The 22,929-nt window shown below is 44.4% G+C and overlaps 1 protein-coding gene across 2 annotated transcripts in view; it reads right to left on the bottom strand.

The window, feature by feature from the left end:
• Positions 1–22,929, bottom strand: part of RYR1 (ryanodine receptor 1) — a 113,022-nt gene that overhangs the window by 13,866 nt on the left and 76,227 nt on the right. For both annotated transcript variants that reach the window (XM_036876297.2, XM_036876290.2), the window contains 8 exons: positions 22,909–22,926; positions 21,732–21,812; positions 17,506–17,594; positions 17,285–17,413; positions 17,102–17,206; positions 13,490–13,571; positions 11,743–11,930; positions 1,996–2,337 (listed from right to left, as the gene is read on the bottom strand). In XM_036876297.2, coding sequence (XP_036732192.2) covers positions 1,996–2,337; positions 11,743–11,930; positions 13,490–13,571; positions 17,102–17,206; positions 17,285–17,413; positions 17,506–17,594; positions 21,732–21,812; positions 22,909–22,926 — 1,034 coding nt within the window. The remainder of the gene's footprint in view (positions 1–1,995; positions 2,338–11,742; positions 11,931–13,489; positions 13,572–17,101; positions 17,207–17,284; positions 17,414–17,505; positions 17,595–21,731; positions 21,813–22,908; positions 22,927–22,929) is intronic.

Raw genomic sequence — 22,929 nt, forward strand, 5'->3', positions numbered from 1 at the left:
CTACAGCGCTTCAGAATCCATGTTTTTAGCTTCTTTGAGCAGACAGAGTGTTTGAGGGCCAAGGTTCTGCAGCCAGCCAGCTTGTCTGGGTTCAAATAGGGATTCTGCCACTGAACAGCCAGGTGACCTTAGTCGTAACTCTCTGGGCCTTAATTTCCTCTCCTTAAATTGGGGGATAATAATAGGATCTACATTGTAAGGTTGGTGTGAGGATTAAATGAGTTAACAGATACTGAGAGATTAGAACATCACCTGGGGCCTAACAAATGCCATCTGGTGTTAGTTGTTACTGTACTGCTGCTCCAGGGCACCGCGTCCTGTAAGCATAGGTGGACTCGACCAGCAGTGGAAAGTGGAAATGGGAAAGGGTGAGTAGGTGGTGTTTAGAGGAATAACACTAAGGGAAAGAGTGGGGAGAGGAAGAGAGGGACCCTCATAGTGTGTACAAATGTGAGAAGGGCCAGCAGTGAACCTAGGCGCCCTGCAGATGCAGGGATGCAGCAGACATCCTGGGTGCAAGGATGTTGCAAACACTTCTATGCCAGAAGGGGGAACGACTATGCAATGGTGCCCTGAGGGACACAGGTAAGGGTGCAGAATCTGAAGGGTCTCTGTGGAGTATATGAGGGCACCAGGAACTCAGGGACGAATCAGGTGTGAGGAGGCTGTGGCATATGGGAGCATGTGGGAAGTATGCAACCATGGGGGCTCAAAATCCACAGTGGGCACAGGCACACAGAGCAGGCAAGGACCCGGGGCCAAAACAGGGGCTGCGGGAGTGTCAGTGTGTGAAGGATCTACCATTCACAGGGTTAATGCATGTGAGGCAGTCATGAGTGTGTAAGGGGGACTCCAGAGTCAGTGCAAGAGGGCCCAGGACATGAGGAATAGGCTCAGTGAAGGACCTGAGCCCAGGTGTACATGAAGCAGGTGTCACTGAGGAGGAGACACAGAGGCTCAGCTGTGGAGGTAACTGGGGTGCAAGCCTCGAGGGTTACAAGTGTGAGATGGGAAGGGGTGCAGGAGCATGTGGGGAGAGCGTGCAGGTGCCTGGGGCATCTCAGGAACAAAGACGTGTGCAGCAAGGGCATACGATTGTGTGTGAGCAGGGCTGGAGACAGGGTGTGTGAGGTGCGTGGGGCCGTGCCAGGGCCACATGAGTACTCTTGGGGCAAGTGCATGTGCAAGGGGCATTCAGTCATTTGTGGACTGCGCATATGAGGGGCTGATACAGGGCTCATCAGGCCAAGGAGTGGGACTGGCCACCAAGGTCACAGAGAGTAAGGCCTCTGTGGGTAAATTTGAGAGGGTGGTCCAGGATCACTGGTGCATGAGTGATCACAGTTCACTAGGGCTAATGATGAGACCATGTAGGAGGCAGACAGCAATGCGGCAGTGCCCAGAATGAGTGATGAGTGGGATGGGCGTCATGTGCTAGGGCCTCTGAGGACATTTGGGGGCACATTAGGTGACTGGTGAGGGGTGGGCCACCATAACAGGGCACCCTAGAGCCCCCAAGGTAAGCATGTAAAAGTATGGGCATGGGTAGGCCAGGGCCAGGGATGACACACCAGGGGCTGCTGGGAAGGTGAGTAAGGGGTGTATGACCTCATGGGCTCCAGTACATGAGAATGTGGTTGTGGTTGCATCAGGACTAAAAGGCCACACTGGAGCTCACAGGGTGAGTGTACAAGTGGTAGGCAAGGTGTTTGAGCAGCACACTAATGCTGCTGTGTGTACAAGGTGTGTGCATCCATGTGTGGGTAAAGTCTGCAAGAGGTGGGCAGGGAAGAACCAGGGATGTGCCATGACACAGCAGGATCTGTAAAATGTGTGCAAAAGGGTGGGCATGGGCTTGCATAAGCAGAGCAAGAGCCCACCAAGGCCTGCAGAGCAGCTGTGAAAACAGCCCATCGTTGGGTCCCAGCGAGCAAGGTGCATGCCCCGTCTCCCGGGCCCTGGGAGGTGAGCATGCCCAAGCACAGGTCCGCTCACCTGGGGCATCTCCCACTGGGTGCGGTTTGTCTCCGAGATCTCGAAGTAGATCCGCTCGATGCGGCGCGACGCACCCATGATCTCGATGCGACCCAGGTAGGGCCGGAAGTACTCGAGGATGCTCTCGGCCAGCTCGAGGAAGTTGCGCAGGCGTGGGTCGTGGGGCACGTGCTCTGACAGGTTGGTCAGCAGCACCGCCACGTTGAAGCCGATTTCCCGGGCCGGCTCCTGGAAGCGGTTGGCGAACTCCTCACAGTTGATCATCTCGTTCTCATCCGCTTCGGAGCAGGAAAGCAGGAATTGGATTTCCGGGCCGGTGAACTGCTTCTGGCTGTCCATGGCCTGGGGGTGGGCAGGGGCGAGCAGGGGAGGTCAAAGGGGTGCCTGGGGAGCCTCAATGCGCTTCTTCAAACTATGGACTTTTCATAAAAACAGAGAAGTTCAGACTCATGTAACCAGCACCCAAAGCCGACACCCAGTAAGTTGGCACAGGTAAGGCTGAAATTCTGCATTTTCACAAGGCTGAGCCTTGGTCCAATGTAAGACACATTCTATTTTCAGAGATGGTAAGATATGAATTGGTGACATCCAGCACAGGCTGGCTCTCTGCACCCACCCCCCACCCCAACCCTGGATGGCAACTGTGTCGGCACCAGAGGCTCTTTGGGCCCTCTGACTGTAGGTGGACTCCATCCAGTGGGGGTCAGGGAGCAGGAGGAGAATGGAGCTGTACCCTTCCTCTCCTTGGTTTTGTCCCTGTGCTGGCCTTGTCCCTTGCTCAAAGGTCAGTCCTGCAGCCCTGCCCGCATTGGCTCCTTCTATCTCCAAGTTAGGTAACTACTTTTTCCTCCAGGGCAGCACCGTCAAGGCTAGGGTGCTGACTAATATGTGCCCCACCTCCTCCCCTTCTCCAAGACCCTTTCACCACAGCCTGCATTTCCAGCAACTAAGTAACTGACACCTGACACAGTGGAGGCCTCTGAATTTCAACTGGGAACAAAGAGTCATATACCCATAGCCCCAGAATTAAGAAATATTCATGGTGACACATTTCTCAAATACTAGATGTTTCAGAACTACAACATTACAGATACGATTGGAGCCCTTGTGTACCCTTCCCTGGCCCCATTCTCCACCACCTCCCCCAAGGTAACCACTGTTCTGGAGTTGGTATATCTTTCCAACCATGTGTCAACACTTTTATTACCTATAAACCATGATTTTCTCATAAAAAATACATAGTATCCTGTGAGTTTTTTTGCTTTAAAGGACTTCTCTTATAATCATGTAATCTGAAACTTGTTTTTTCACTCAATTTTATTTTCAAGATCTATTTATGTTGATACATAGATCAAACGAATTCATTTTTGCTGCTGTTAGGAGTCTTGTTTTATAAATAAAATACTTTATTCTCCTGATTCTGGACATTCAGGTTGTTTCCAGTTTTTTTACTTTACTGATAACACTTCCATTACACATTCTTGTGCTGATCTCCTATGTACATTTTTCAAGAGATTTTCTAGGGCAGTTTTTCAAATGTTTTGACTGTACCCACAGTAAGAATGCATTTTACAATGTGACTCAAAAAAAAAAAAAGTTTCCTGACACATTCTGACTTTTGCCATGCAACACGGCTCCACAATGTTCTATTCTATTTGACTTTAAAAAATGCTAGTCATGACTTAACTAAATTAATTCCAGGACCCACAGATGGGTTGCAACATGAGTTTGAGAAGTACTGCTCTAGGGTATGAACAGAAGCGAAATTTTCTGGCTCTCAAAAGTGCTTTGTAGCCAAGAACTTTGCAAGATGCTTTCTAAATGAGTAACATGCTTTGCAAATCATGAAGGGCTTTAGAAACCACAGAATGTAGAGGCAAAATCACACAGGAACTCCTCACCTCCTCCCCTTATGATGCAGTATGACAGAGCCCCTTATAAAAGCCCCCTCCTCTAGAGCCTGGGACTCCATCCATCCACTCCATTTGATGCTGGACTCTGCGCATATGATTTGCTGCTTTCTCTTTTGTCATCGTCCATATATATATGTCTACCCCCTGATTTTGAAATACCTTCTTCTCTGACCTGTCAGTTTTCTTTGCTGGATTCTTATCTTCCAGATGTTCTCTTCCAATAAAGGTTCAGGAGGGTGTCCAGGCCTGGAATTTACACGCCCTTCTTGATACATGCTCACCGGGAAGATATCAATGAGGCCCAAGGCTCTGAATGCTATCCTGTCCAAGGATAGCCAAGTCCACATCCTAGCTCTGACTTATCCCCCGAATCCAGACACTTAGAGCTGGAGCCCTACCTGACACCTCTTTGTGGATCTCTACCCCAAATTGGAAATGGCCAAAACTGAACCCTTGATTTCAAAACCTCTCCTCCCACCGTTTTACCCATCTCAGGAACAACACCACTACCCACTCAGGTGCTCAAACTAAAATTTTTGAGTCATCCTTGATTCCTCTTTCTTATCTCATCACCCATACCTGATCCGATCAGCAAATCCAGCTCTGCTTTCAACACATCAGGACCCACACACTTCTGCCCATCCGTGGCTCCCACTGGGGATTTGTTCCCCATTGGCTCCCATTGCACCATCACAGCAACCTGCTCCTTGGCCTTCCTGCTCCATCTCTCCCCACAGTCTGTTCCCCACACACAGCCGGAGGGACCCTGTAAACATCTGAGTCAGGTCACATCCTTCCCCTGCTCAGAATCCTTCCCTGGCTCCATCTCATTCAAGTTAAAAGTCAGAGTCCTCTCTGCAACCAACCAGGCCTTGCACGTCTGCTTCCCTCACCTCTTGGATTTTATCTTTTGCTCTCTTCCCCTCAACAGCCCTCTCCAGCCATGCTGACCTCCTTTCCATTCTCTGGTTTCTACCCTTCAGTATTTACCACTGCTGTCCCCACTGCCCGGGAAGCCACAATCTTCCTTGCCCCTCCTCTACACTGTACCTTTCAGCTCTTGGCTTCAGAGCTCTCTCCTGGAAAGGCCTTCCCTGGCCACCCAGTTCACAGGGCTTACTCCACCCACTAGTAGTAGCTTCTCACACACTACCCCACTCACTTCCTTTGGACCACAGATTATAACGTGCAATTATTTTGTTATTTAGTGATTTTCATCTGTTCCTCCCCACTAGGCTATCAGTCTCAGTGCGGGATTTCCATCTGTTTTGCTGGATGCTGCACACAGTAGGTGCTCAGTACATTTTTTGTCAAGTGAATTAAGCCTCTTGAAAACTGAGAAGACTTTTCAACTTTGTTACAATTTTTGAAAAATAAAAAATTCTTTAAAAAAACCCTCAATTTGCCATTTAAACCGTAAAGAAGCCGAAGAGCACATGAAATACAAAGATTTGTAAGAGTTTGGGAAACCACATGGTGCTCTGTGTTTGGGAAGCCATATGATGCTTGGTAGATGGTCAAACATTCAGAAATGAGAATGTCACCACTTTGCAATCTTTAATGAACTGAGGAGTCTGGACATTGAATATCAATGACTGCTGACAGCATACAACAAAAGATGACAGACAGGATGTCCCTCCTGATAGATGTATGCAGCACCACAAAGGACAGTGCTGGCAAAACAAAACAAAACACAACTAAAAAACAGAAACCAAAAACCAAAACCAAAACCAAAACCTCAATCTGATGGAGCGTCTTGTCCTAAGTCCCAATTTACAAGAAACACAGGGGATAGAGGAACACATTAAATGACACCACAAAGTCACATCGGCCAGATTCAAAATATGGGAAACTACAACCAGGACAGCACTAGCTAATGATAGCCAAGAGCCACATGTGGCTACTGAGCACTTGCATCATGGCTGCTGCAAACTGAGATGCAAGGCTAAAGTACATACTGGATTTTAAGACTTACTATGAAAAAAAAGAATGTAAGATGTCAAATAATTTTGTGTATCAATTAGATGTTGAAATAATATGTTGTATTGTTAAAAACTAAGTTCACATGTTTCCCTTTGCTTTTTATAAAGCACGGGTACTGAAAAAATTTTTAAGTGCTCATGTTGCTCTCACTGTCTGTCAGCCGGCACTGCTGTGCAGATGGACATCCTGGGTCTCCAGCAGATACACTGGAAGGAAAAGTGATGGAGAAGGAGCAATAGATAATGTGAGACTTAAACAAATATCAACAACTGCAATGGGTGGGCCTTGTTTGCATCTTGATTCAGGAAAAAGAATTTTAATTATGTGTAATATTTATGAGATTTGAAAATTTGAACACTGACTAGATATTTGATGAACTGTGGTTATTTTCTGTTTTGTTTTTGGTTAGGAGTGATAATGACATTGTGGCTTATTACATAAAAGGAAAGTCTTTCAAGACCATGTACTGTACAATTCCATTAATATAAAGTGTCTAGAATAGACAAGTCTATAGAGACAGAAGGCAGATTAGTGGTTGCCAGGAGCCTGAGTGGGGGAGATGGGAAGTGAGTTCTCAAGGATACGGAGTTTCTTTTTTTTGGGTGGGGCGGGTAATTAAAATGTTTTAAAATTAGATTGTAGCAATGGTTGCACAGTTCTGTGAATATACTAAAAAGCCATTGAATGGTACACTTTCAATGTGTAAATTTTATGGTATGTGAATTATAGCTCACTAAAGATGTTTTTTAAAGGAAGTCATTTAATTTAGAGAGACATACAAAAATATTTGCAGATAAAAAAATAAAAACCTCAAAACAGTACTGACCAAGAATAAATATGTAGCCTGAAATGTGTTTTCAACTACCAGAAAGGGCTTTCCTAACCATAGTAGATGTTTTGGAATCTGCAAAGTACTTTTCAATGGAGACGTGCTTTGCAAATTGTCAAGAATTCTGTCAACCGTGAAGAACGTGGGAAACCATAAAACAATGCTATATTAACTTTTTTTAATGCAGAGTTACATACACATGGAAATGCAGAAATAAACGTCTGAAGCCATGTACACTCAGGGATTAACAGTGGCAGCCTTTGGAAAGGTGGGATGTGAACAGGATTAGGGGTGGAGGCCAAAGATGACTGCAACCATAGCTGTAGGTTCTGAATTTCTTTACAAGAATAATATATTCCTGTATTACCTATTTCATTAAAAGTTAATAAAATATTTCTAAGTATTTTCTACGCAAAAATCAAGTATCTGCATGGCAAAAAAATAAAAAAAACAATCATAAGCAAAGACAAAAGACCAATGACAAACTAGGAAAAATAGGTGCAACTCCTATCACTAACAATGTTATAATCAGCCTAAAATAGAAAGAGCCCATAGAAATCAAATAAAATACCAACCTCCCAAGAGAAAATGAGGAAAGCCATGATCAGTTCACTCAACAAGTAATACAAAAGAAACAGCATGAAAAGATGCTTAACTACACTCATAACAGGAGAATGTAAATTAAAACTGCACTGCAATACCACTTATCACCTATCAGATTGGCAAAAGTCCAATATTTGATAGTGCGGTCTGGTGGCAAGGTCGTGGGGAAAGAGGCACTCTCATATGTTGTTAATGTGAGGGGAAAATGGAGGACAAAATCTATCCAAATGACAAAAGCATTTTCCCTTTAACCAGCAATTCCACTTTTGGAAGCTTATCCTTAGATATAAGATCCTGTATGTGCATACAGCACAACATATACACAAGGGGAATCACTGTAGTCAGCATTGCTAGTGGCCCATATGAAACCTTCTTCAGCACATTTACTTCCATGTGTTGGAAATCTGCTGTACAGAGTTACAATATCTGTACTATGGACTGCACGTCTGTACAGTGCACAACTTGTGCAACTATCCATGGCAGCCCTGACCACAGCATGTGTTGTAATAGCCAAAGGCTGGGAACAAAGCAAGGGTCCATCAACAAGGAATGATCAAATAAACCATAATACATACATAGTGTGGGATATTGGGCCCCTGTAAGAAAAGAATGAGGTCACTTCTTGCATCTCCAGAATATATTGTTAAATGATACAGACCAGTGTATGAATATCTATGTATATGTAGTTTACTATCTGTTATGTAAGAAAGGAAGAGAATAATATCTGAAAAAAATGATGGAAAGATACAAAGGCAACTAATGCTTCCTCACAGCAGTGAAGGTCAGGGAAGGGCAGGCTGAGAAAGGAGGGGAGTGATTTCTCATTTCATACCTTGTTATATTTTGCTTATTTAATTACGTGAATGTATTACTTATTTGAAAAAATAAAACCGATGCACTTTTAAAGTTACAGATGGCTCGTCACTCTGTGAAACAGAGATATGAACTATAAAGCGTTGTGTACGTGGCATCAGCCTTGTGATCTGTGAAGCCCTGAACAACGAGGAGGGATCTTTACTCATTTTCTCTCTTTTAATTCATCTTACAACTGAAAATTTGTACCCTTTTACCAACTTCCTCCTATTTCCTCCACCCCCAGCTCCTGGTGAATGCTCACTTTTCAAGTCTGTTTCTATGAGTTTGATTTTTTTTAGAATTCCACTTGTAAGTGATACCATGCAGTATTTTTCTTTCTCTGGCTGGGTTATTTCATTAGCATAATGCCCCCTAGTTTCATCCATGTTGTCGCAAATGACAGGATTCCCTTCTTTTTAAAGGCTGAATGATTATATATCTACATAGATATGTAGATATGTATGATATATATGACATAACGTTAAATGTATATCACATCTTTGTTATCCATTCATCCACTGGCAGACATTTAGGTTGTTTCCACACCTTGTCAGTTGTAAAACATAGTACTGTGATACCTGATACATGATATCATACAGATATCTCTTCAAGATAATGGTCTTTCCCTTTGGATATATATTCAGGAATGGGATTGTTGTATCTCATTGTAGTTCTACTTTAAATTTCTTGAGAAATCTCCACACTGTTTTCCATAGTGGTGGCACCAGTTTATATTCTCATCACCAGGGCACAAAGCTTCCCTTTTCTCCACATCCTCACCATGCTTGTTCTGTCTTGTCTTCGATACTAGCCATTCCATCAGGTGTGAGGTGATAGCTCACTGTAGTTTTGATTTGCATTTCCCTGATGATTAGTGATGTGGAGCATGTTTTCATGTACCTGTTGGCCATTTGTAGGTCTTTTTTGGAAAAACATCTATTCAGGTCCTCTGCCCATTTTTAAATTGAGTTGTTTTTTTGCCATTGAGCTATATGACTCCCTTGTATATTTTGGATATTAACCTGTTATCAGATATGCGGTTTGCAAATATTTTCTCCCATTCCATAGGTCACCTTTTCATTTTGCTGATGGTTTCCTTTGCTGAGCAGAACCATTTCAGAAATTAACGATGCGACTCTAGCTCCTGGGAGTGCTTCTAGTTCTCTTGCAGCCCCAGAGAGACTCTCCCTAGACCTGTGAGTCCTGAGAGTGCGCTGAGACTACCAGCCAGAGCCCGGCACCCAGGAGGTGCTCATGGACTGTTGGACTTGACTGGATGAATCCCGAGGCGTTTTATTCTGGAACCAGACAGCCTGAATTCTAATCCCTGCTTGGTCATTTATGAGCTGTGTGTCCTTGAGCATGTCACTTCACCTCCCTGTGCTCCCTTTCCACTTCTCTAAAATGGGAATAAAAAATAGTCCTTACCACAGAGGGTAAGAGAAGTTGCTGTAATGTACACACAGAATCTGGCACATAGTGACAACATGATAAATACTAGCTCTTATTCTGGAAGGTGGGGAGTTCAGGGACAGTGACATTTAAGAGGCTATGAGAGGTTGGCAGAGAAAGCGGGGGTCACAGGAGTGTGTGAGCCCAGGGAGGCAGCCATTGCTGGGGGAGGAAGGAAATGGCCAACTGTGGCCCAAGATGACAAGTCAGAGGAGAGATTCAGGGCGAAGAGCTCACTGACAGTCTTGTTAAGAGTACTTTTGGCAGAGTGACAGGGACAGAAGCCAGCAAGCCCTGAGTCCAGGAAGGGGTGGGAGGCGAGACAGGGGTGAGTGAGGGCAGACAGCACTTGTGAGGTGTGGCTGAGAATGGGGAAGATCTCGGGGGACAACTGGGAGGCATGCGGCTCTCTATTTGCAACTCAGGACACCCTGAGACTGTTTCAACGCTGATGCACAATAGTGATTACAACCCCGAGAAAAAAATAAGAAGACATGAGTCTATACTGATGTAAATAAAGAAACAAATGGATGAATGAGACATATATGGAAGGGAAGGGAAAAACTCTTCCTTACAGTAAAACAGTACCTCATAAAGGTAAAGGGTATGATGAATTAGAAAACCATCATGTGTCAATCACCATAGTAATAATCATTTCAGGCAAGACTGGTCAGTGGATGCTAACCTTAGACACGGAGCAGGATGTTAACACAGTCTCAGAGCACATCCTCACCAGATGGTAAAGGGAACAATCATATCTTTAGATACTGTAGATAGTATTTTTGGATAATTTAGATACTGGTGAACACCACCTTAACCGAATGAGCCAAGCTAACACAGCAGTAACAGGAAGAACCAACATCATGTGCCTGCTGATATGATGCACTGAGAAGGACACATCACTTCTATGAAGGGCACAGAAATGGACAGATCGTATTCTATAATATTCCTGCCAAAGATGTATGAGCCGAATCACATCATGAGGGAAACTCAGACAAATCCACACTGCGGGACATTAAGCAACTCTATTCTTCAAAAACCTCAAGGTCATAAAAGGCAAAGACAGTCCACAGAAGGGTTCCTGATTGAAGGAGGGTAAAGAGACAAGCTGCCTAAAAGCAATTCCTGATCCTGGATTGGATCCTTGACAGGGAAAACAATTTCTTCAATGAACAAAAATTGAATAAGGTCTGTAGATAGCAACAGCACATCAATGTTAATGTCCTGATTTGCATAATTGTTCTGTGGTTATGTAAAAGGATGAACTTGTTCTCAAGGAGATACACGCTGAAGTATTTAGAGATAAAGGGGAACCATGATATGGCAAATGTAGTAAAAAGTTAACATTTGGGCAATCTGGGTGAAAAGATATTCAGAAATTCTATATACTGCTCCTGCAACTTCTCTATATGCCTGAAGTTATTTGAAAAATGTTAACCAAATGGAGATGGAAAAGATCTGGCAGTAATACTAGTAGGTAACATTTTGTAAGTGCTCCAGTATTCAAGGCACTGTTCACTCTCACACAAGTCCTATGAGATAATTAATGTTATTGTAATTATCCTAGTCCCATTTCACAGAGGAGGAGCCTAAGGCCCAGAGCAGATGAATGACTTCCCTGGGGTTACATAGGGAGAGAGGGCAAAGCTGGGGAGGAAGGGTTTACAGAAGCAGAAGAGTGGGCTCCTGGATGAAGCTGTCCCTGTACTCCCCTCCTAACAGCCTCATGATTTAAATGGTAGTGGTGGTAATGACTGCCTCCCTCACTGGACTATAAGCCCCATGAAGGCAGGACTGTGTCTGAATCAGTCATTGCCATGTCCATGGTACCAGCACAAGGCTCAGCACAAAGGGAAAACCCAATACATGTTTATCATCTGAATAACTGATCTGTGTATAATGATGATAACATTATGACTATTAAAAAGTTAAATAGAAATAAAGATTTTCATTTGTGTTAATGTATTTCACCTTCAAAGGACTGCTTACCCAAGGACTGTTTTATCCCTGTTTTACAGAGAAGGAAACTGAGGCTCACAGAGAAGTTTCTTGCAACCAGGAAGGGCATGACTGGCACTTGGCACCCCCACCCATCTACCTTCCAGCACCCACCTTCTGGAAGTCCTTCTTGGAGATGAGGCCACGGGGATCAGTGACGTAGTCCTGGAAGGCCTCAGAGCCCACGATGTCCTTGAGTTTCAGGAACATGTCAAAGAACTTGAGGATCATCTCCACGTTGGATGAGGATTCCACGAGCATGTCCACCATTTGCCGGGCAATCATGCCATTCACCACATTTCCTGTGGGCAGTCCCAGGTCAGTGCAGCACAGCAGAGCCTCCTTTCTGGAACCCCCACCAGGTTCACCACCCTCTCCAGCTCATGAGCCACCAGGATCCCCTGTTCTGGTGGAAGGGCACGGGTCACTTCCTGAGCTGCATCAGCATGATGTGCAAACCTGGCTGGTCCTGTCTTTGTCCACCTCCCCTGATAGCTGGAGCAGTCATCAGTAAAGATAACTGGCATAAGCTAATGGCAGGTCTGTGCCAAATGCTGCCCTGGCACAATCTAATCTTTGTATCGGGGTGGGGTGTGTTACTACCCATTTTTACACACGAGGAAACTGAGAGCAAGAGAGTCACACATTCAGGGTTACATAGCCAGAAAGGAGATGGAAGGACTTTAACCCAGAGCTGCATAACCTCAGAGCTCACATGCCTAAGCCTTCCACCAATCCACAGAGGCCAGGCTGGTCCACAGGCGAGTGAGGCTGGCCAAAGCTAAGTCAGCAGGGAGAAGTGGAGACAGTGATAAACTGGGATCCCACACTTCATCTAAAAGCAAACTGGTTCCGGCCTCTTTTTTGTACCTTTCAATCTTAATATAATTTCAAGTTTACATAAAAGTTGCAAGGATAGGGCACAGGACCCATCCTATATTCCAGATTCACCAATTGTTTACATTTTGCCATAGTGGTTTTCTAATTCCTCTCTTGCCCCCACTTCTTAGTTTTCTTCCACTGAATCATTTGAGAGTAAGCTACAAATATGAGACCTTTTAACCCTAAGCATTTCAGTGTATATGTCCTAAAAGACAAAGATGTTCTCTTTTATAATCACAGTGCAGTCGTCGAAATCAGTTATTAAATCCAGTCCAACTGACTTTTGCCATGTGAGAATGTAGACCCAGAGGCACAAATGTTTCAATTTTTCAAGAAAGCAGAACTCTGATGTTTAAAGGGAAACTTTTAATTTGTAAAAGGTCATGGCTAGTTACCAAAATATTGAAACACTGTAGAATTATTCACTGCAACATTGTTTGTAATAGCAAAATATTAAAAAAAAAAACCTTGAATGTCCATCGGTATGGTTGTAGCTAAATAAATCACCGTATACCCACAATGGAGTACTATACAGCCATATAAAAGAGTGACAGCCCTCTTTTTGAACCTCTATAGAAAAATGTCTTTGTCTTCTAGTTAAATTGTCTCATTAATTAGTAATAAATTACAGTTATTTTAACTCACTAAGTCTTGAGGATATTTGATAGGCAGCAGAAACTAATGGACACACTTAATAAATAAATAACTATTAAGTATATAAATTTTTCAGAAGTGTCCAGGCTACCTACTTTATTAAGATTTCTCTGGGGATTCAATAAACTAATATGTGCACAGTCAGGGTGCATAGTAAATGCTCAGTAACTGTTTGCTAAGCTTGTTATTGCAATTTTTTAGTCAACCTGTTGACCTTGACATGTCAGATGGGGTTGAAGGTTAGGGCTACCTGGGTCTCAGAGGGCATTCTCAGGCTTGTCTGCACCTCTTACTCTGCCCTTACCCCCACCTGCTAGGCATTTACCTTCTAGTAGTGACAGTAGCATGACCACCATGTCCTTCTGCAGATCCAGCAGCTCCTTCAACAGCTCAATCTGGCTCGAGTCCTATGGATGCCAAATCCCAGCCATAATCCCAGCCATGTGAGGGCTGGTCTCTGCAGAGATGCCACCCCCACCTGAAGTTGCTTATGCCACTCCTTGCCCACCCAGCGGGGCCTAAGACCCCTTTTTCCTCCTCTCTTACCTCCGAGGGGACCCGAGTCCAGGCATGCTCCTCGGAAGCAGGGGAAGGGGCAGAGAGACAAGATTGTGGGGGTGGAGTTGGCATTTTGGGGGGAATCAGGCCCAACAGGGGATATGTGGGAGTGAGGGCTGGCAGACAAGAAGGCCTGAGAGGAGGAGAATGGGGTTTGGAGAGGAGATGCTTGGGGCCAAGATAGACAGAGACAGAGGAAAATACTGGGGATAGAAACACAGATCTGAGAAGGGATGAGAGCTCAAGCACTGTGCCTGGCCTATGGTGGGTGCTTGACATGTTTGTTGAATGAATGTGCTGGAAAAAGTGAGGTTTGGTTCAAGAAGAAGGCTAGAGGATTCAGCCATGAGTTTTCTAGTGAGCCATTTGGGAAGAATGTGGGGGCACGCTGTCTTCCCTGTGACAGTGCCTCACATGGGGCCTGCAGACATTTCCAACATGGTCAAAGTTCTGCTTTACAGACCCTATTTGTATTAGGTTGACCCACATAAAACTGCCAATATTTGAGCATTTTCAACCTACGAAGTGGTAATTTCATGTAGTTCTACCTAATAATGTGGAGGAGGGAGAAGGATACCAGATAAATGGGATGAAGGCTCCTCTACCCCAGTGCTAGCAGTAGAGTTACTGATTCTAATCCTAACATTTCCATAGTTCCGAAGTTCTGCATTCTAAGATGCCAACATTTCAGGACCTCGAGATCCTAAGACGGGAGGATGCCTGTGGTATGTCAGCCTCCCAGGGATCTCTTAACAATTCCACTCTCAGAGCTTGTGGGGCTAACCCCACCTTCCTTGAGGTAGGGCAGGGATGTGGGACAACCATCATGATTAACTCTCACTGCCTATGATGAAAATGCCAAGATATCAATAGTATAGAAGAAGAGGCACTCCATCTTAAGCCTAAGATTGCATTTTAAAAACCAGGCAGTTAGGAGCTAAGATTCCTAACATATTTTATGGTAATCAGCCAATAACCTATCCTATCTTGACAAGTAGTCCTAAATGATATGTCCCCACTGCTTGAGGGAAACCACGATCTTGGAGAAGAACAGGATGAAGAAATTCCTTGTGTTAAGTTTATCTTACAGAATATCTAGAGGACTGACTGTGGATGGTGATATAATGTCTCTCACTGGAGGAAGACATCATAAAATCACATGTCAAGCCTACAGCTCTCTGCCCCCACCAAACATTTGCCCTATTTTTTTTTTTTTTTGCTTTCCTTGAGTAGCTTTATAGACATGAATCCGCTAGACATTCACAATAATGCTGAGCAGATGAGGGGACAGGGGAAGGACCTAGGAGCCACATGCTCTTCAAAGTGTCTTTGCCCTATTTTTTAAAGCCTTAAAAGACAGAATCCTAAACTGTTAAGTGCACCTCCTATCTGAAGTTGCCCACACTCCCCTTTCTTCAAGTGTGTACTTTTGCCTTAAATAAAGACTTCTCATTGCTCAGCTTCATGCATTTGGTCTGTACTCTTCCAATGGTAAGCGTCCTAGTTACTTCGCTATTTTCATTCAATTTTCTAGACTTAAGCACTAATCTTCTCTCTCTCTCTCTCTATTCTACTACAGACAAGTAGGGAAGGGCTACTAAGATCTGTGATTTGCGCTTGCAAGTTCCCATCACCTGGGTGACCTGGACAGGACTGCAGCTGTATGATCGTGCTTGTTAGTAGCCTGCCTGAAAATCTCCTTTCTTTGCCTTTGGCAAGTTTTCAGAACATAATTTCACTCCATCCAGTGCTCTGCGGCTCCCCCAAATCCTGGGGTGTTAAAGGCTTAGTTGCCATGCTCTGCAGATTCAAGCAGACACTGGATGCCAGGTGACCCTGGCTTTAGGAGTTGGCAAGGGTTTGCCTTATGCCCAGCAGTTCAATGAGCTTCCCTTTCCTCCCTCTCTTCTTCCTTGCTCTCTGCTGCCTGAACTGTTGCTGCTATTCACTACTATTCTCGCTTTAATGAATTCCTCCCTTACCTACAGTTGTCTGACCTGCTCGAGAATTCCTTCTCATTCAGTCACAAACCCTGCCCCATCCAGGTTGAGGTTTCACCTCAGTGCACAGGGAGAGATCTCCTCAGACGCAGCTGCCGGACAACATCCTGATTCTGGGGGTTATGTCTTGCCAATCAGAACTTTCTTTCCCCTGGCCACAATGATTGGCTCAGGGATGGGTGTATGACCCAACAGTCCAATCTAGAGAATCACAGGTCTTTTCCCGGAACTCTCAAGAAAGATGAGTTCTCTTCCCTCTGGAGCTGTTAGTGGGGTGCATGGAAGGCCAGGGCACCATTTTTCCAGTCCATAGGGAGAGCCTGACTGAGAATGAAGTCCGCTGACATCTCTCTAGACCCTGAATCTGTAATGTGAAGTGATTAATTCTTTTATACTTTCCCCCTTAAGCCACCACTTTGCATTGGACATCTAGCCCGCGCAACCTAGCCCTTGACCTTGGCTAGTGAATTAACACTGCAGGATTTGGAACTCTATACTAAGATACCAACATTCTCTAGACTTTTAAGATTATACCAACAACACAACTTCAACTGCACTGACGCTGAGGAATTGCATTCCAAGTTCAACTCCCTTCAAAGTCATATAACACCAGACAGGATTTCTGCTAGCCCCTTTGAGTAAATAGGAAAAGACTCTCCTTCCTCAGGATTCTTCTTGCTGGGATATTATAACATACAGGATACTTTACTTCCACCTGCTGGAAAACTATCGTAATAAATACAAAGGCAGATTTATGATATCTAGGATGTGGAGGGTGCCGCTTCAGATGTTGAATCCTGGTGCAGTGCATATGGCAGCTTTGAATGTGTTTGCCAGACACAAGCAGAGCAAATGGATAAGGTTTTGGTGATACACTGATAAGGCGACAAAGGGGCGGGAGTGGTGGAGAATGGGAGCACAAGGATTCTAGAGATGGGAGACGGACTCGATAAGGACCTTACATCATGGTTGCCCGCGATGGGCGTCATCTGCCGCAGGCAGAATAAAGAAGTAAAACACTCCTTCAGCCCCAGGCCGAGTTCTGAAAGCCTGCCCCCCATTTCTATCCCCAGGGCTGTCCAAATCTGAGACGACCTCAGGAGAGAGAAAAGAACACCAACCAATCATTAAGGAGCTCCGGCTGGAGGGGCGGTACCCAAACGTCAGACCAATGGAAATGCGGATGGGAAACCAGCCGATTGGTGATGGTAGTAGAGGAGGCGGGGTCATGCAGAGATCCAGACCAGAAGGAACAGGGAGGTAACCAGTGTGGAACGTGCCGGGAGCACTTGAATGAGAAGCTAATGGGGGTAGGACTTGTAAACGCCACACGTGGGGGACGCCCGGAAGCAGTTCAAGAAGAACAGAGGGGCCCGAACCTGAGCGAGTTTCATCATCATGTGGGCAAACACGTGCAGGAATCCCACCACCGCGTCCCAGAGGCGACTGTGCGCCAGGCTCTGCTGGTTCCCCGTGCAGGGGCCCTGCGGAGCAGAGGGCTACAGTGAGCGCGGCGCAGGGCGCGTTGCGGGACTGCCCCGCCCGCCGCGGGCAGGCCCTACCTGGATGTACTCGGTGAGGCTGTTGAACACCTGTTTAGCCACCGACATGGCCTTGGAAAAGTTCCTCTTGCCCTGCTCCTCAATAACATCCTTGCCGGAGTAGTACCAGTAAAAGTCGCTGATGGACTCCTGGGAGGCCCACAGGGTGTGAGGGGGTGCTGGGACCAATCGTGGCCCCAGAGCCTCCAACCCAGGTCACACCTGGATGGCCACGTCCTCACCTGAAGCCGAAGGAGGTAGTCCACTGTGCAGATAATGATGTTAATAGTGGTCGTGTTCCCTGTCTGTGTCCGTAGGTAGTTTTGGAAATCTAAGGAAATGAAAAGTAAGTCATTCACTGAGAATCTACCGAGTGCTAGGGTACATGGACAGCGGGTCATTGATTCATCTACACAATAAGTGTATTGAGAGCCTGTTTGTATGCCAGAAGGCATATAATCATTAATGACTTTTTATCAAGGACCTACTGTGTGTCAGAGGAAGACAGAAAATCATTTATTCATATATATAATAAACATTTACTGATAGCCTACTACATGCAAGATGTAGAGGGTCAGTAATTAACTCATTTTTTTTCCAAAATATTTTTCTTGAGCACCTACAGTGTAGCAGGGTTAAATGAAGAGTCAGTCTTCTATTTGTTTCCAAAAAATTGTTATTGAATGCCTACTATGTGCTGGGGAAGACTAGTTATTTATTCATTTATCCAACAAATCTTTATTGAGCCCCTACCAAAAGCCAGAGGAGATAAACATCTGCCATTTATTTACCTATCCAATATCCATTTATTGAGCATATACTATTTGCTTGCAAGAGATGAAATTGGCCACTTATACCTTTGTACTACAAATTTATTGAGCATTTACTATGTTCCAGGCACTGTTTTAGGCCCTGGGGGTACAGCAGAGAAAATAGACCTTGCCCTTGTGAAGTTTATATTATCATGTAGTAACATTTCAATCTTTTCTAACTGCAACCCCCAGTAGAAAATCCATTTTACATTGAGACCCAGTACATGTACTTAATCTGAAATTATAACCATATATATCCAGAGCAGAAGTTTCACATAACCTTACTATGTGACAGCATTCACATAGTATGTGAATTTCTGTCCTCTACTAGTCCAGTTAACTACCAAAGAATTCTGATCTCAACCCAATAAATTTATAGTTCTTAACCTCTCAACCTTGGCTGCACGTTAGAATCACCCATTGGCTTTTTAAAATCCCAATGCTCAGGCCCCACCCCAGATCAACTAAATTAGAATCTCTGGGGGTAAAACCTGGGCTTTAGTATCTTTTAAAGCTCTCTAGGCACACTAATGTGCAATTAATATAGGAACCTCTGCAATAAACCGAATTCACAACCCTCTGGTGAGTTAGTTGTCATTTTTGAATAACATCGTTCTATGGCAGAAAGCTGACAACTGTCAGATCTGAGTGATAGGCATTTGGGAGTTTACTAAACCATTCTCTCTACTTCAATATGTGATTGAGAAGTTCTAGGATGATAACAAAGATAATAATAAAACACTGTTCATAGGTAGTAAAGGTGCTAGTGGGGAATACTGGGTAGAATGATCAGAGTCATAAAGTGGGAGATCCAGGGAATGGGAGGAACCCAGAGGAGATGCCTGAGCCAGCCTGGGTGGTCAGGGAAGACTATGTGGAGGATGGGACCTTTAAGCTGAGACCTGAAAGGTTAAAGTAGGAGTTGGCTGCATGAATTCTCAGCTGTGTGACCTCAGACAAATTTTTGAACTTTTCTGTGTGGCACAGACTCTGCCTCAGTTCCTCTACATATAACGTGGTGTTCACAGAAGACCCTACTTTACAGAGCTGTTGTGAGGTTTTAATGCTTTAGCACACATAAAGAATTTAAGACAGCATCTGGGACACAGTGCTCAATAAACAGCAGTCTTAAAAGGCCTTCAAGAGAGTGCTGGGGTCAGAGCAGTGTGGATCCCAGACCCGCAGCATCTCCTGGGAACCTGTTAGAAAGCCAAATTCCCAGACTCCACCCCAGAACTACTAATCAGAAAATCTGGGATGGGGCCCAGGAGTCTATATTTTAACAAGGCCTCCAGGTAATTCTGTAGCAGGTTAAGTTTGAGAACCACCTCTATAGATCTGTTTGGCCAGATTCACTGAATTCATTTGACCAATCCATTGAATTATCAAAGCAACAAAAATGGGCTTCAGTTAAGTCCTTTTAATATTTATAGCAACATCATGTTGCACACCAGCCCTTGAAAGTTTTTTTCCCCTGAACTTTTACTGTCCACCTGACTTCCCTACAGCCACTTCACAGTTGTTATATAGAGCTGAATGCCGGTTTTGCCTGGTTTCACATTATAGATTAAGAGTATATGTAAATATTTGATATTTTATAAGCAAATGTACAGGTTTTCCCAACAACCCTGTTTTCTAACTCCTTTGTGTTAATTTAAATCAGACTGTATGCCTAAATGGTTAGATCTACAGCTCCACAATCCTGTAAAGAACTCTGACAACTGAGAACACTGTCACGGACATGCGCAAATAAACAAGAGACAAACATTTTGTCTACTTTGAATGGCACTTAATACTCAAGATATGCAAGGCATTTTCATGAAAGATATTTCATGAAAAGATACTGTGAAAATTTATCTGAATGGGCTAGCTAATGAAACCATAAATTTAGAGCACTGGATCACATACTTGGTAGGAGAAAGAAATCCCACCCCTAAGAACATTTATTTTCAAAACGCCACAGACCCAAGGGATAAAATTCATTTTAAACCCCAAAGACTGACTACACCTTAGTTAAAATTAAAGAAAATCCTAGTCATGTAGCACAAAGGTATTCATTAAACCTTAAAGAAAAACTAGTTGTGGACATACAAGTTTTTGAGAATATAAAGCAATGGATCATGGTTTAGCTTTTGTTGAAAAGAGGGAAGATTAAGGAAATTTACAAGTCAGTCACCTCAAAGAACACTACCCAAGTGGGTTGCAGATTCTATGGAACTTAGAATTACTCCCATGCTCGTTGGGAGGGTTAATTTTGGGGCAGTCTGCGGTTTCATAATCACCTGCTAGGTGTTATAACCACAAACCTGATACTGTGAATGCTTGTCATAAGAAATGGCATTGGGTAGAATGTTTGCTGCACAGAATGTTGACTGCCCCTTTATTTTTTTTTATTTTTATTTTTATTTTTATTTTTTTAAATAATTATTTTTTATTGAAGGGTAGTTGACGCACAGTATTACATTACATTAGTTTCAAGTGTACAACACAGTGGTAGAACATTTATATACATAATTCTAGGTTCCAGCTATCACCCTACCAAGCTGTTACAATATCTTGACTATATTCCTTATGCTATACATTACATCCCGGTTACTTATTTATTTTACCATTGGAAGTCTGTCTTTTTTTTTTTTTTTTTTTTTGTGAGGGCATCTCTCATATTTATTGATCAAATGGTTGTTAACGACAATAAAATTCTGTATATGGGAGTCAGTGCTCAATGCACAATCATTAATCCACCCCAAGCCTAATTTTCGTCAGTCTCCAATCTTCTGAGGCATAACAAACAAGTTCTTACATGGAGAACAAATTCTTACATAATGAATAAGTTACATAGTGAACAGTACAAGGGCAGTCATCACAGAAACTTTCGGTTTTGCTCATGCATTATGAACTCTAAACAGTCAGTTCAAATATGAATACTCATTTGGTTTTTATACTTGATTTATATGTGGATACCACATTTCTCTCTTTATTATTATTATTTTTAATAAAATGCTGAAGTGTGACTGCCCCTTTAATGTTGTAAGCTATGTGTGTAATATGAGATTATATTTTCTCACCAATGCTCTATTCAATTAATTTACTGTGCCATCCTTGATCTGATTAAATTGCCTGAACCAGAATAAAAGGTTGTGAAAACTCTTAAGTTAGGAAGGAAATCTGTTGGCCTTCCTCCCAGCCAACTATTTTAAAAACAAAATCAATAAGTGATTCTAGTAGATTCATTAAAAAATATCATGGAATTTTTTTTCTCTACAGACTCCAAGTATGGCAATCCACCACGTTTACTCAACTTTGGCAGCAGCTGCCAAATGCCTGTGGTAGAGTGGCATGTGGCTAATTGCTCATTTGGATAAACTGGTTTGCCGCCAAATTGATTTTTGACAGATTGCTTCTGGGGAATTGGACTGGCCAGAGGAAGTGAAGTGAAGCAAAGTGGCTAGATTCCAGAAATCCAGACAGATTTAGGAAAGTGGGTGGACAGGGCTTTGGCACTGGATGAAAGTAAATGATGAAAGACAATGACATCAAGAATGGGTGGTGAGGCCATCACCGTTAGGTGAGAGGAGACTGGAAACTAATTCAGGCAACCCTTCCGGATCGACCGCAACCCTCAGCCTCCTCTCCACCCACCCATCCCTCCTCCTCACCATTATTGTGCCCCTCGCAGAGCAATTGCAGGAATCGGAACAGGTCTTGGGTGAATTCATCATCTGCCATGACTTTCTCTCCTAAGTGGAAGAAGTGGGCAGGGCCCAGAAGGGGTGAGATGCACCAGGACAGAACACACGCATGCACAAGACCCTTGCACACTGCACACGCATGCACAAAGCATGGGTGCATGGGGAGGGACAGCCACCACTCCAAAGACACTGAGGGCCACAAGTAGCCATGACATCAGAGGTTTCTGACCTCAGAGTCCCTGACATCAGCAGATGGAGACATGAGGAGCCCTGAGTCATGAAGCTGGGGCCACAAGTATCTTTCTACATCAGTGTCCCTCTGATGTCACCACTTGTGTGATGTCCGAGAGTGTCTGAGGACCCAGCATAGGTTCAGGCAGCTGGCATCGCCCTCAGCCCCCCACTCCAGGGACACGAGGGTTAATGGATTATGGGGGTTGGAGTCACTTTCACACCCAGGCTCTGAGCAGAAGGGGATTGGGTAGGGAATTGGATCGAATGCCAGCCAATTGGTTCAGATGCCTTGAAAACAGCCAATCCAGAAGCGGAGAAGCAGGGGTCGGGGAAGGTATTAACTATGGGCCAGTCAGAATGGGCATCTGGAGGAAGCCAATCACGGTGGGCCATGGGGGAGAGCCGAGGCTAAACAGTGAATGGGTCAACCAGAGCAGGCGCAGAGGAGGCAAGCAGACCAATCAGAGTGGATGCTGGGGGCAACCAATCAGGTTGGCAGATAAGAACCGCAGGACCGACCGAACTGGGGTCTCAGCGGTAGTGAGCAGGCTAGGTGGGAGCGAGGATAACTCTCCCCAGGACTGAGAATCTGGGTCTGGAATTCCGAGAACATTCAGCTGGAATGGGATTTTTGCAATCTTCTCTATCTTATATTTTACTCTGAGATTTACGGAGGGTAAGAGACTTATTCATAGTCCTGTGTGTTGTTAGCAGGTAATATGGGACCCGAATCTTTGTCTCTGGACCTCCAATCTCAAGATTTCCCACGGGCAAGGTTCACCCACTGAAGGGTTCCTCCCTCCCCTGGACGTCCCAGATCCTCAGCCGGCACGCTGGGGGGGCGGGGGGCGCGCGTTAGAAGGGATGGGTGACCGGTAGCACAGCAGGGAAATAGGCTGGGGGGAATTACCGTTCTGGCGGTTGATGACTG

Source organism: Manis pentadactyla, chromosome 15 (genome assembly GCF_030020395.1).
Source record: "Manis pentadactyla isolate mManPen7 chromosome 15, mManPen7.hap1, whole genome shotgun sequence".
NCBI lineage: Eukaryota > Metazoa > Chordata > Mammalia > Pholidota > Manidae > Manis > Manis pentadactyla.